Source organism: Taudactylus pleione, unplaced genomic scaffold, assembly GCF_031769625.1.
Source record: "Taudactylus pleione unplaced genomic scaffold, aTauple2 ptg000114l, whole genome shotgun sequence".
NCBI lineage: Eukaryota > Metazoa > Chordata > Amphibia > Anura > Myobatrachidae > Taudactylus > Taudactylus pleione.
This window is the reverse complement of record NW_028284516.1, coordinates 135,203-148,688: the sequence shown is the minus strand read 5'-3', so window position 1 is coordinate 148,688 and position 13,486 is coordinate 135,203. Positions and strand designations below refer to the sequence as shown.

At 46.0% G+C, this 13,486-nt stretch overlaps 1 protein-coding gene across 2 annotated transcripts in view; it reads right to left on the bottom strand.

Annotated features, from left to right (window-relative positions):
* The window catches only part of INTS8 (integrator complex subunit 8), a 129,348-nt gene that overhangs the window by 27,756 nt on the left and 88,106 nt on the right, over positions 1-13,486 (bottom strand). For both annotated transcript variants that reach the window (XM_088471357.1, XM_088471356.1), the window contains exons 23-26: positions 12,485-12,588; positions 5,181-5,231; positions 5,017-5,090; positions 1,264-1,328 (exon numbers count right to left, since the gene is read on the bottom strand). In XM_088471357.1, coding sequence (XP_088327483.1) covers positions 1,264-1,328; positions 5,017-5,090; positions 5,181-5,231; positions 12,485-12,588 — 294 coding nt within the window. The remainder of the gene's footprint in view (positions 1-1,263; positions 1,329-5,016; positions 5,091-5,180; positions 5,232-12,484; positions 12,589-13,486) is intronic.

Here is a 13,486-nt window from a genome sequence, read left to right as displayed (position 1 = left end):
TTAGGGTTTGAATGCAGCATAGGTCCTGACAAGTCATAAGTAGATGTGCAGAGACGGAAATGACGGACACCGTGATACAAGCACAGAGATAGTGCATAGCTTTGAATAAGACATATAAGACACATGAGAGCTCATAGAAAGTCCAGCTAAGAGGTACAAAAAATACATATTTGTTTTACATGCAATGAAAATACTGTCTGCTTTTCAATGTACCATACAAATACTGGGCAGCTGTAACTGGTTTTGCTAAAAAGTGGGACTATTACACCTCCGTGGTGGATTTACTCCTAATTGTAAATGAGGCCCAGAATAATGAAATCAAAAAGATTTGCTGTTACTATACACAGTGCAGTCATCTATTACAACACATGAAGGAATTGTCTTGACCACAAATGATTGTAGAACGTACAGATAAAACTGCTTTGTGTGTGGCCGAACAAGTAACTTATAACAATCTGATGCCTGAATGACCATTTGCTAACCTACTACATAACATTTTCAAATTATTTTTTTCCCATCTTGACCCCGGTGGGTTTATTACTAAATGGCGGCTTTTCAAAGCTGCTGATTATCAGTGTTTTTGCCACATGAATTTAAAAACAGCAATACTATTAAATACAACACACACCTGGTTTTGCACTAAATACTATTGCGGTTTTTAACTCTGCGGCCACAACAGCTGATAATGGCCAGCTTTGAATATCTGCCATTTTGTGAGTAAAACTAGGGTTGGCCATCAAACATCGATGGCTTCCTCTCATGGATGGAAATCCCACCACTGCACATGCTTATGCAGTCCCCAGACAATTACGCAAGTGCAGATCTAAACCACTAATGGTTTAACCATCAAATGGTCAAAATTATGGACCATTGATGGTCAACCCAGTTGATGGACAACCCTGAAACCATGGTTTAATCCCAAGCAAGCACTAATATGTATGTACTAGTACCATTTGTGTATTATATGTAATGTAACAATAGTAATGATTTAGAAAAACTTCGGTAATACTAGTAATTATTAAACCACTACTTTAAATGGCAAATATTAAGCCACCTTGGATCTCTGGGACCCATATGAATGCCAGTTGTCTATCTCTTATTGCCTTGATATGGCCATGAAACTCATCTGTGTCTTCTATTATCCTTATACTTCCCTGTAGATGGAACATTATTACCATAAGAATTCTTTTGGCCAAATCTGGGAGCGCAATTTAATTGAAGTGGAATGTAAAATGTGTTTTGGGACAGGTACAAAAAGGATACTTGTTAAATACTCCAGAATAGTCACATCCCATATGTATTCATAGTAGGAATCCATTGCATCGTGGCTGTAAAAAAAAGATGATGCAGATAATTAAAAACATCAACTTCTAGTTATCGCAATGAGTAACTGACCAAACAAATTACAAAACAAATTACATGGAAAAAACTAATTGCACACTTTTCTGGGCTGCAACATAGATTTGCGTGCTCGGCTCATGGTCCTCTCCAAACGTTCTACATCTGCCTCCCCTCTCCCTCAAGCCCTACACTGCTTCCCCTTCCCCTTCAGAACCCAATTCAAGGTTCTTACACTCACCTAAAAAGCCCTCACCCAATCGTCTTCCATTTACATATCTGACCTCATCTTCCTTCAAACTCCCGCCGTCAACAAATGCATGCCGTCTCTCCTGCCAACTGATTACTTCCTCCCACTCCCGCCTCCAAGATTTTGTCCGTGCTGCTTCCTACCTTTTGAACTCTCTCCCTCTCAGACTCTCTACCTACAAATCTTCAAACAGGCTCTCAAGACCCACTACTTCATCAAGGCCTATCAGCTCTCATCCTAGCCCACTACTACTTGCTCTTTCTCCCCTCTACCCCATCTGTCACGCCTGTTTATCTGTCCTTCCTCTTTAAATTGTAAAGCTTTCACGAGCAGAGCCCTTTTCCCTCATGTGCTTCTCCTTATACTTTCTTCTACTTCTTACTACCCACAAGGGCATCTAACTCTTGATTGCTGACTCCCTGCTGCTTAATTTGAGTGCTATAATCGCTAATGCAGCATATCCCTGTCCTGTAAGTCACTGGTTTCTTGTTCAGTTATGTTTATGTACTTTGTAAAGTGCTGCGGAACACTTGTGGCGCCATATAAAGGATAACTATAATAATGTGTGATCCTATCCAGTGGCGTAAGTTCATGCCAGTCGCCCGGAGGCAAGTTATAGTTTACCGTCACCGCCCCCACCCCCCCCCTTCCCTCAAGAAAAATAAAAGTGAAAATAAATGTGGTGCATATCTATCCATCAATCTATATACGCACACGCAACACACTACAATAGAATATGTTTCTATTGGGCCTATTTAATGAAGTAAACTATATTTGCAGGATATCCCCCGGTGAAAACACACGTTTTTCGGGAGAAATTTACCAAATGTATCTAGGGGGACCACAGTAGATATCAGAGATACCAAATACCTATATATGGCCTACTGTGCAGCGGAATGGGTGCGGTTTCAATTGGAGGCCACAGCATGAATATTGTTTCAAAGCACGGAAGTACTGGATCTTTGGAGACAGTGCAACATGAAGGACTGTCACTTGTGCACTGTCAGTATAGCCGATGCGAGCAGAAATCTGGGCACCCGTGGAACTAGAGCCCGATCGGAGCAGCAACTGAATAGCTCAGTCGGGGCGCCCATTACTAATAGCCACCCAAACAAACAATTGAATTGCCCCCTTAGTGATCTATTTTAGGCACTAGAAACATATTACTCTGGTAGTCTGTGATTTAACCTGCATGACATGACCTCTGGTTTCAGGGTCTGCCAACTTAGAAAGTGAGCCTCATAATTTTTTAGTTTGCAGGCAGATTGGCTTGTTTCATTTAACCTCTGCCATTGTTTCAATGATGGTTTATAAACTGTGCATCGCTGAGCTCTCTTCACTTCTCCAGCCAAGGACTGAGACTACGCGTGATGCACCAGTCCTTAAGAACCCCCAAAAGGCCATATTTTGTGCATTTCTCCAATCATGCACAGGTGAATAAATCTATTTTGCTGGGTCTATAATTATCCGACCTGCTTCCAAACAGAAATCCTCAAAGCACGACCTGTTGGAGGTTTTAAAGACTGGAGTTGAAATTTGGATCCACTGGTGTAGATGTATCATTACGAGTTTCTGATCACAAACTGACCAAGACTCTATGGGTGAGACATGCTTTAAAGTTTGCGGCCCTGCCAGACTGCTCCCGTGTCTAGAAGACTAGTGACTAGAATCTATGGTCACAACATCCAAGTTCAAGGTTGACTATAAACCCTTGGACAGACCAGAGGTATTTATCTTCCTTGGTCCATAGAACCTATGAAACACATCAGAGGACTCTTCTCAACACTATCGCCTAGGCTGAGATTTGAGCAATACAATTTCATATACCAATGACTGGTTTTCACAGGTAGGAAGATGAACTGGCCTGACAATGCAACATGGGCACAGGAGCAGTGAGGAGGCCTCCAAGACACTTTCTACACGGAATACATTTCTCTACGACTTTGGCTGTCCAGACAATCATGACAGAGGTAAAAATGTTGCATCCACTGTAGATAACACGTGAGGCTAGGTAGCCTGCTTAAAGCTATTAGAAGTGTCTTGGAATGAACCAAGTGGATGGCTGACTGCTGACAACCCAGATATTGGCACATCTACCAGAAGACATTAACACTAACTTAAGATGGGTACACACCTGGATGACCAGATGACCCAGCGATACGATGCAACGATATAGCACATCGCTGTACACACTGCATGATCCGCTATATGCCGGTGCAATATATTATTACATGTCTAATGTAACTATACTGCATCATTCCATCTGATACGCAGCATAGGTGACTAAATTAGCTGGTTTCCAGGGTGCACACTATGCGATGGTAGTTCTGATCCGTCGCGGACGATACATAGTATATTGTGTACCCAGCTTAAAGGTGCGTACACACTGGGCGATCAGGAAAGACAGTACGACATCGTAATCGTACAGTCGTTCCTGATCCCCTATAGTGCCTACACTGAACGATGTGTCGTTCAGTGTAGGCGCCCTCCATCATTCCTGAACATGGAACTTCTGTCGTTATCGGCAGATTGTCCATCGCCTGAACATGCAGTCCAATGTCGGAAACGACCAGAGGGAGCACGCATTGCTTGTCGTTTCTGTCATTATAGTGCACGATTACTGAGCGATTGCACGATTACGATGTCATAATCATGCAATCGCACAGTAATATCGCCCAGTGTGTACGCACCTTCAGACTTAATAGTGAGCTGAAAAACAAAAAGGCAGGTCCCTAACACCGGGAACATCAACTGTAGGTGAAAGGGCAATGTCTCTGGACTCCGAGGGAACATGTTGCAGTTCATAACTTACAACATACCAAAATATGATTTAGGGTTTATTTTATTTTACTATTCTATGCGTCATTTAAGCCTTCACTGTTATTTGGACATTGTACTGGTATTGAAGGACTTACTCCACAATTAATCTATGTGGAGTCTGAGTCCCTGGGGGAATTCTTCCTACATTGTAAAAAGGACAGGTAACTACATGGGATTTAATGACAAGGCAAGTCCATTACTGCAATATAAACGGTATCAGAATACCATTATATATTATCATTTGATAAAATTAAATTCAATCTTAAGACATATTATGTTACATTATAGTAGATTAAATGTACTTTGTTGTTTTTAGTTACATTTTAATAAGGGTAGCTAATGCATACAATGGTGTTTGCTCATCTAATTGTGCCATAAAGGACGCTCCCTGCTATTCTATTCTGTGTACCTTGGGTCTTGTTGGAAGTATTCCTACAGCATTTATATGTATGTATTATTGGAACCCAGAACCTCCAAAGGTTAGAATAGCTAGGAAACACAGATTAATTACTACATTACTGCATATGTATGGTTCCTAAGACTTTGCAATAACTACTAACCTACACAAATAATTAAATTTATAACCAGGGGAAGCATTTGCGCATTACCTATTTTGCTCTTGTAAGGCTTTAAATGCAGTCTTATAATCAACTTCTCTGAGGAACTGGCATAGTATAGCAACCTGTAAGGAACACAATACAATTACTGCATTGCAGCCTGTACAAAATGTTGACTTCTATACACAATTGTGATACTTTGCCCTAACTCTTACCTGAGTGTGGCAGTTCAGCAGAGAGCAGCACTTTATCATCCTCTTAATCACCTGCACATAAAGAAGACATGCCAATCACCTAGCAAACCCTCTACAATTCATCCCATAAACATTGCCTATATCTGCAGATCTACCTCTACTCCATGTGCTTCACCGGGACTATGCTGTCATCATCCACTGCCTCAATCAAACACCGTCAACACAGGAGGACTTGAATATTCCCAAATACATTGGAGAAGAAATGTAACAGCCCAAAACAAAAAATAAAAGAGCAATCTCCTCACTCCAGGCTTGACAATATCCCTGAAAGTGTGTACTGGGAGGACTGGTTCGGAAACAAACAAATGGCCCGTGATCTGCACCTTCACAGGCTCGGACTCATAAATGACCCAAAACGTCTGATCATTTACCTTCATTAATAACTAGTCTTAAAAAAGAAAATAGAATACAACAATAGGAATAAGGCTCAGAAGAGGCTTTGGTACACAATCTTAAGGAAGCTGCTATTAGACATGTTATTAAAATCCAACTAAATGAAGACTAGCCCTACTGGAAGCAGATCAATAACCACACTAAAAAATTAGAGATATGGTAAGAACTTACCCGTGTTATCTCTCTTTCTTCAAAGTCCATAGGGTCCACAGGGTTGACCTTGGGGTATAGGTTGGGAACCAAAACCGGGCTTTCAGCTCCCAGGATGCACTGGGTCCACTCTCCCTATAACCCCGCCCCCAAGCCAGAGGCACCTCAGTTTGTAAGTAGCCAAAGGCCGGAGGAGGAAAGAGAGAGAGAGAGAGAAGACTGGAACACTCGAGAACCATACTCACAGAGAAGGAGACAGGAAACCGGTGACCAGTAACACAGCCCATATGAAGCCAGGTGCATCAGGGCGGGTGCCGAGGACCCTATGGAGTTCGAAGAAAGAGATGTAACAAGGGTAAGTTCTTAACCATATCTCTCATTTTTTTCTTCAGGGTCCATAGGGGGTCCACAGGGTTGACCTTGGGGATGTCCCAAAGCAGTCCTTGTAAGGGTGGGGATGCTCCTGCGCTGAGAGGAGAATCCGGCGCCCAAAGGAAGCATCCTGAGAGGCAAAGGAATCCAATGCATAGAACCTGAGAAAGGATTGGACAGAAGACCACGTGGCCACCTAGCAAGGCTGAACAGCCAAGGCGCCACAGCAAGCCGCCCACGAGGGGCCCACAGCCCGAGTAGAAGAAGCATCAACAGAAACCGAAACAGAAAGGCCTCCCTGTGTGTAGACCCCTGACATAGTCATACGAAGCCATCTAGCCAATGTTTGTTCATTGGCCAGCCATCCTTTCCTGTGAAATCCATAGAGCACAAATAAGGAGTATGACTTCCAGAAGGAATTGGTACGGACCACGTAAATCCAGAGAGGCCGGACCACAGCGAATGAGGCCACACCAGCCGAGTGTACTGGCGACTGAAATGTTTGTGCAATAAGTTCCTGAATAATAGGGAACTTAAAAACCACTTTAGGAAGAAACACAGGGCAAGTGCGACTTTAAACCCTGTCTTGGTGAAAATCTAGAAGAGGGAGCCACATAAGAACGCTCCCAATTCCGACACTCTCCTGGCAGATGCAAACGCCATAAGAAAAAGAGTCTAAGCTATAAACCACATAAGGGCTATACAACCAGTGGTGCAAATGAAGGCCCCAGGAGGGCACGAAGAACCACTGCCAAATCCTAAGGAGCCCCTAGGGGATAAAGGATGTGGAATCCAGAAAACACCCTGAAGGATGGTCTGGATACCCGGGAGTAGAGCAAATCTACATCCGAACCATACTGCCAGTGCAGAGACCCGCACTCTCAGGGAGGCCAGGCAGGCTAGACCCAATCCAGCCGGAAGGAATGCCAGAACTTCCGGAAATTCGAAACATCGGAGGATTGTAGCTACAGGTACGATACCATAAGAATTATGTATGCTACACTCAGTGGTAGAGCCCAGCAAAAGCTGGCTTACGCGCTCTAAACATCCAGATGATGACAGACCCTGAGAATCCTTAGGACCACAGTAGGGACGCAGTTAAAGACAAACAATCCAGATCCAGGGAAAAGCAAGGACCCTGAGACCACAGGTCCGGATATTGAGGAACGGAGTGTCGATGGAGAGATTCCGAAAAGCCAAAAACCAGTGACGACTGGGTCAATCTGGAGCCACCAGCAGGACAGTACCTCAGTCTCGAACGAACTTCCAAAGAACTCGAGGAAGAAGGAAGACCAGAGAAAACAGGTACACAAATTGGAAGGTACAATTCACTAACAACGCATCACCGAAGGTTGCTTTGGTATCTCTATTTCTGGACCCTAACACCGGCAGTGTGTGGTAGAGTCAGGAGGCCCTGAGGACCACCTCTGGGAGGCCCCCTCTGCTCACTAGGAGTTGAAACTTCTCTTGGCGAAGAGACCAGTCCCCGTAATGCACGTCGTGATGGTTGAGGAAGTCGGCTTCCCAATGGAGAACTCCCGAAATGAACACTGCAGAGATGGCCGGGAGGTGACCCTTGGTCCATGCCAGACTGTGAGAGACTTCTGACATTGCTGCCGAACTTCGAGTGTCCACTAGATGGAAGCCACTGTTGTGACATTGTCAGACCAAAACCTTACAGGTTTACCCTGAAGTATGAGGCCAGAGTGATGGTCTTAAAGTTCCAAAAAATTGATTGGCAGAGCAGAATTGACCAACGTCCAACGGCCCTGAAAGGAGAGCGGACCGGTCACTGCGCCCCAGATACTGGCATCCGTTGTAAGGATTACCCAGTCCGGGTTCCAAAAAGGGGCGAACCTCGTCAGATGAGATTGCTGTAGCCACCCAAAAAAAGAGACAGATGCACCTCTCGAGAGAGCATAATCGTCTGAACATTGATCCGACGGAGAAACCATTCCACCAGGAGAGGAACAGTCTTTGCAAAGAACTGGAAGGGAACTGAGCCAATAGCACCATTCTGAAGGTAGACACCATGGATACCAGAACCCGCATTACTGAGTGTAAGGACACTCGTCCACTTTGCGCACTCGTGGAAGAGTGGAGATCCTGACTACCGTCAAAAGGATTCTCTGATTGTGAGTAACCAGCAGGGCTCCTAGAGAAAGCAAACCCTGGGAGGGATTCAGGAAGGACTTTCTACCAGTTGACTAACCATTCGAGCTTGTGAAGAAAAGCAATAGTTAACTGGAAATGGTTTTGAATTACCCTGGTAAACCTAAGAGCCGGAGGCCATCCATAGACAGGAGAAGTCGGATACCCTGGGCAGGTGGGCTTTCATGAAAGCCATAATGAATCTGGTAATCCCCGGTGGGGCTGTGGACAGTCCACAGGGCAGAGCCTGAAAATTGGAAGTGTTGCTGTGGCACAGCCAACCTGAGATAACACTGATGAGAGGGCTAAATAGGTACCACGTAGGTGCGCGTCCTGAATATCCAGCGATACCATAAAGTCCCCTGGTTCCATAGCTCGGATGATGGAGCGTAAGGGTAAAAACCTGAACCGAGGCATCGTTGAGGAATTGGTTCAGGAATTTGAGAGTGAGGATAGGCCAATGAGAACCATTCAGCCTCTGAACCAGAAAGAAAGTATAATGGTAACCAGTCCTTCGCTGAGATAGTGGGGCTGGCATAATTACCTCTACTTACAGCAAGGACAGTATAGCTTTCTGGATTTGTAAGGCCTTATTCGGGCTTGCAGAAGGGCCTGTGTAGCAAAACAGGTGGGGAGGTCGCCTGAGCAATGAGATGGTGTACCAGTGAGAGACCCCATGTCTTACTCAAGTATCCGTGGTGGTTTAACACTGGGTGAACTGAAAAAGTCGGCATCACACTCTGGGAACCCCCAGATGAAGACCTGTCCCTCAGGCTGAAGGTTTATTCCTTAGGTTTAGAAGCAGGGTGTCTGGAGTTCCAGGTCTGCTCGGTTCCGGGTATGGCGGCCCTTGCGGAGGCCGACCGCCTAGGAAAAGACTGGCCTTTAGGCTGTCTCTGAGGACAAAAAGACTTAACAGATTTAGTCCGAGGTCTTGTAGAGGGAGTAGCTGAAGGCGGAAATTTGCTGTTTGTGATACTGCCAATGTTGCTACAGTCCTGTCAAGGTCATGACCAAAACAAGATCACCCCAATATAGGGTAATCCATTTTAAGGCCCGTCTTGGAATCCACCTCTGCTTTCCGTGAGCGCAGTCATAGGGTATAGCGGCGTATACAGTCACAGCCGAAACCCTGGAGGTTAGGAGACTGGCATCCAATGTTGTTACTCTAACATAGGAAACTGCATTTTGAATGTGAGCAGCAAAAGGCATCTGATCCCCAAAATTTTTTAGAGGGAAAAAGGTCTACAAATGCATCAGCCCAGCACTCAATAATATTAACCATCCTGTAGAACCCATCAGAGCAGAGATGGGAGGCGTAGTAGTACTCTTAATCAGACGAGTAACATGAGAATCCACCCCAGGAGGTGATTCCTATTAATTGCAATGACCCTCAGGGAACGGGAAACATGAGGCCAAACGCTTTTGTGATACCTCATATCTGGCGATTGCCAGACCCCCGCCATGTGATCCACCCGTTGGTCAGAGGGGGAAAACAGCCGAAGACAATTTAATGCTTAAACTGAGGGCGATTTAATTTAGGTGCAAGTTCAATATCCTCTATCACTAGGATGGACTTGACCGCCAGTACCCAAGCAGTGATAAAAATACTTGTTTTAGGCTCCCCCCCGTGTGAAAGGGATAGGAGTCCGATACATCATCCAGTACTTCCTTGGCTGATGATCTGTGTTATACAGCAGTGCAGACTGGGAAGTAACCACAGGGCGTTTATTACGCCATCTTGTGTTTTTAGAAACGACATCCACCCAGGGTGGCTGTTATGCACTGTGAAAAACCCTTGTAGGGAACGATAGTCTGTGTCACAGGGGTAAACCGCAAGAACTGAGAGGGAAGGGCAACATGTTGAAGTAACCCCAAGTGGGTTACAACTATGAGGGCCACCAGGTGATCCGCAATGGAGGCCAGGGTCTTGAGAAACAAACCGCCCAAGAGGGTCTTGTAAGGGGCCCGGCACCTGATTGCACCTTAGACATAAGTCTTCCTGAGTCAAATCCTCCGTACTCCTACCTGCAGCACATGACTGGCAGGATAGCAAAAATGGGTGCAGTATCGTGCTCCATTTCCTGGTCAGACACATCTGGTGCTAGGATTAGCTATAGGGACCCACTATCAGCGTATGCAACACACAGTTCCCTCTAAAATATGGCAAGGTGCAGCCCGCACCAGTATGTGACAAGTACCTATATTTATGTGAGGTATCAGAACCACCCTAGGTACACCTGTATTAGGGCAGATTGTAAAGAAAAGGGATAGATATACACTGACAGGTGAGAGAATAAAGCAGAGACAGTCAGCGCTAGCGTAAGTCACATACAATGCAGAAATATATATACATAAACATTACATATAATATACTGCAAATGGCACTACAATCAACTGCCCAGATTCAGTGTCTGGGGAGGCTATAGCACTGTGTATACTGACCCAAATGGAGAGGTACGCAGGGGGACTGGACCAACTGCCGTCCCGGGAAATCTGCTGCATCCATAGAAGAAAATGGCCGCCCGAAGACCTCAGAGGAAACGTGGCCCAAGGAGGAAGCAGCTCAGGGATGCCGCACCATGCGCTGGAAAGGCGCGCTGAGCTGAGGGGAGGAGCCGCTGAACAGGGAAGGATGCCTCCCCTGGCCAGCTATTAACCCCCGGGACACCGGCTCCCACTGCAGATCGTTAAGTCCATGGTGGTCTAGCGACTTCGACCGGGCACATACTCAAACTGAGGAGCCTCTGGCTTGGGAGCGGGGTTATAGGGACAGTGGCAAACGCAGGATTTCTAGAGGGGGGTTTCCAAATGCTTGATTTTAGAGTGAGTGTGGCCAGTCCATGAAGAGGGTAGAATTAGCACTTAACCAGCTATGATATGCGTCATACAAAGTATATTGTGTGTCATAATTCCAACATATAGAGGACCAGCAATCACAGTAAGCCATTAAATGCAGCAGTAGGGCCATCCTGCCTGAGCTCAATGTTTTTATTTTAGATGTGTTCACCATTCCAGAGCATGGGAGCAAGTCCGGGAGTCTGGGAGCAGCAGCAGAACCTAAGCTCTGCCCTGGACATATATGTACATATTGGGCTCTATAGCAGCACATCCCTAACAGTGAATGTTTTCCAGATCTCCTAGTTGGTGCACAGGTTATTTATTACTGGCTGATACATGTTAAAAGATCCACAGGTGGTGCTAATTATTTAATTTGTGATACTGAGAAGAACATGCAGCACAACTAAAATTATATTACATTACTATTTTTATTTATTGTGGTCATGGTGTGGGCTGGGGAGGGGGTTTCCAGGTAGACGGAAACCCCCCCTGCGTTTGCCTATGAGGGAGAGTGGACCCAGGGCATCTTGGGAGCTGAAAGCTTTGTGGTGGTGCCTGGATTTGCCTGGTGCTTTGCGTGGTGCCTGGATTTGGTTCCCAACCTATACCCCAAGGTCAACCCTGTGGACCACCTATGGACCCTGAAGAAGAAAATGGGTTTAAGAGACTGCCCTTGTGGTACTGTGACTCTGCATTGTAGCATTCTAATTTTACTGAATTCACTTTCCTGTATAGTGTTACAGCTCCCATGCATTCCTAGTGAAAGATATTTTCTAATAGTATTTGCCATTTCTCAATAGCCAAATGGGAGTCAATGCTGTGAACTGAAATGCATGTATAATCTATGTTCTGTGTTCATAATGACTCCTTAACCTATGGCAGAATTTTGTTGACCCCACCTTGTCAGTTGAGTATCTTGCTAATGAATTAATACAATTTTAGCAAACAATAAAGTACAAAGTGGCAAGTCGGAGAATGCCGGTTCTTGCGACTTAACCTGGGTGTTTAGTCGTGACAACCAGCTATCTCCAGCTAAAGTGCTGGTCTTGAGGCTGGCAGGCCCTCAGGGGGGTGCAAGAAGAAATAATTTAGTCACCTTAAAAGAACGGTCATTTGAATAGCTCTGGGAACTCCCTACCGATGCTATTCAACTCCCGCTGAATTGAATCGCCCCCAGTGGCTGGGAACTGCATGAGAAATTGTTTGAATGCCAGCTCATTGAGGCCATCACATAGAGATGTGCAGAAAATTGTGTTGTTGGGCTATGACAATTCTTGAGGACGTGCACAGCTTTACATTGTCAACAATTTAATTGCCCTCTCGGCATCAAACTAAACTCTGTGTGTGTTAAAACTTACCTGGTCTGTATATACATCTGGTGGAACTTGCTTAGTGAAGAAATCAGAGGAGACTGCCCCCGCTTGAAGATAGTAGTTTAGAGCAGCAGAATACTGATTGGTTGCTATGAAAAGAAACACACAATGTGGAATGTACATGGTACCAGGGCCACCATCATGGAGTCCTGGGCCCGGACACTTGACAGAAAGGGGGGGGCCCAATCCTACCCCTGTAGTTTGAAACTTGTTTATGGAGAGCAGAAGCACTGCTGCTGTCTCCGGTAGATAAGACTGAGCCGGCGGGAACTAGGACCCGCAGCCGTTCTAACAGTCCTGGTCCTTCTGGCAACATGACTGCGCATTTGCAGGCGCGTCAATGCCCTGGACTCAGTCGTGGGCGGCACGCAAAGCCGGTAAGTAAGTTTAAATGCTCTCTGCTGTATGAGGCTGACTGTGATGTGCCTGTGAAAGGTGGGGGCTCGACACACACAGAGAAGGGGGCCTGGCTCGACACACACAGAGAAGGGGGCCTGGCTCGACACACACAGAGAAGGGGGGCCTGGCTCGACACACACAGAGAAGGGGGCCTGGCTCGACACACACAGAGAAGAGGGCCTGGCTCGACACACACAGAGAAGGGGGCCTGGCTCGACACACACAGAAAAGGGGGCCTGGCTCGACGCACACAGAGAAGGGGGCCTGGCTCGACGCACACAGAGAAGGGGGCCTGGCTCGACACACACAGAGAAGAGGGCCTGGCTCGACACACACAGAGAAGAGGGCCTGGCTCGACACACACAGAGAAGAGGGCCTGGCTCGACACACACAGAGAAGAGGGCCTGGCTCGACACACACAGACAAAGGGGCCTGGCTCGACACACACAGAGAAGGGGGCCAAGCTTGACACACACAGAGAAGGGGGCCAAGCTTGACACAGAAGAGGGCAGGCTTGATATTTTCTTGGCCACAGTTTTTTATGTAGGAATAAGGTAGCGGGGGAAGAAGTGGGGTCCCTGCCGATTT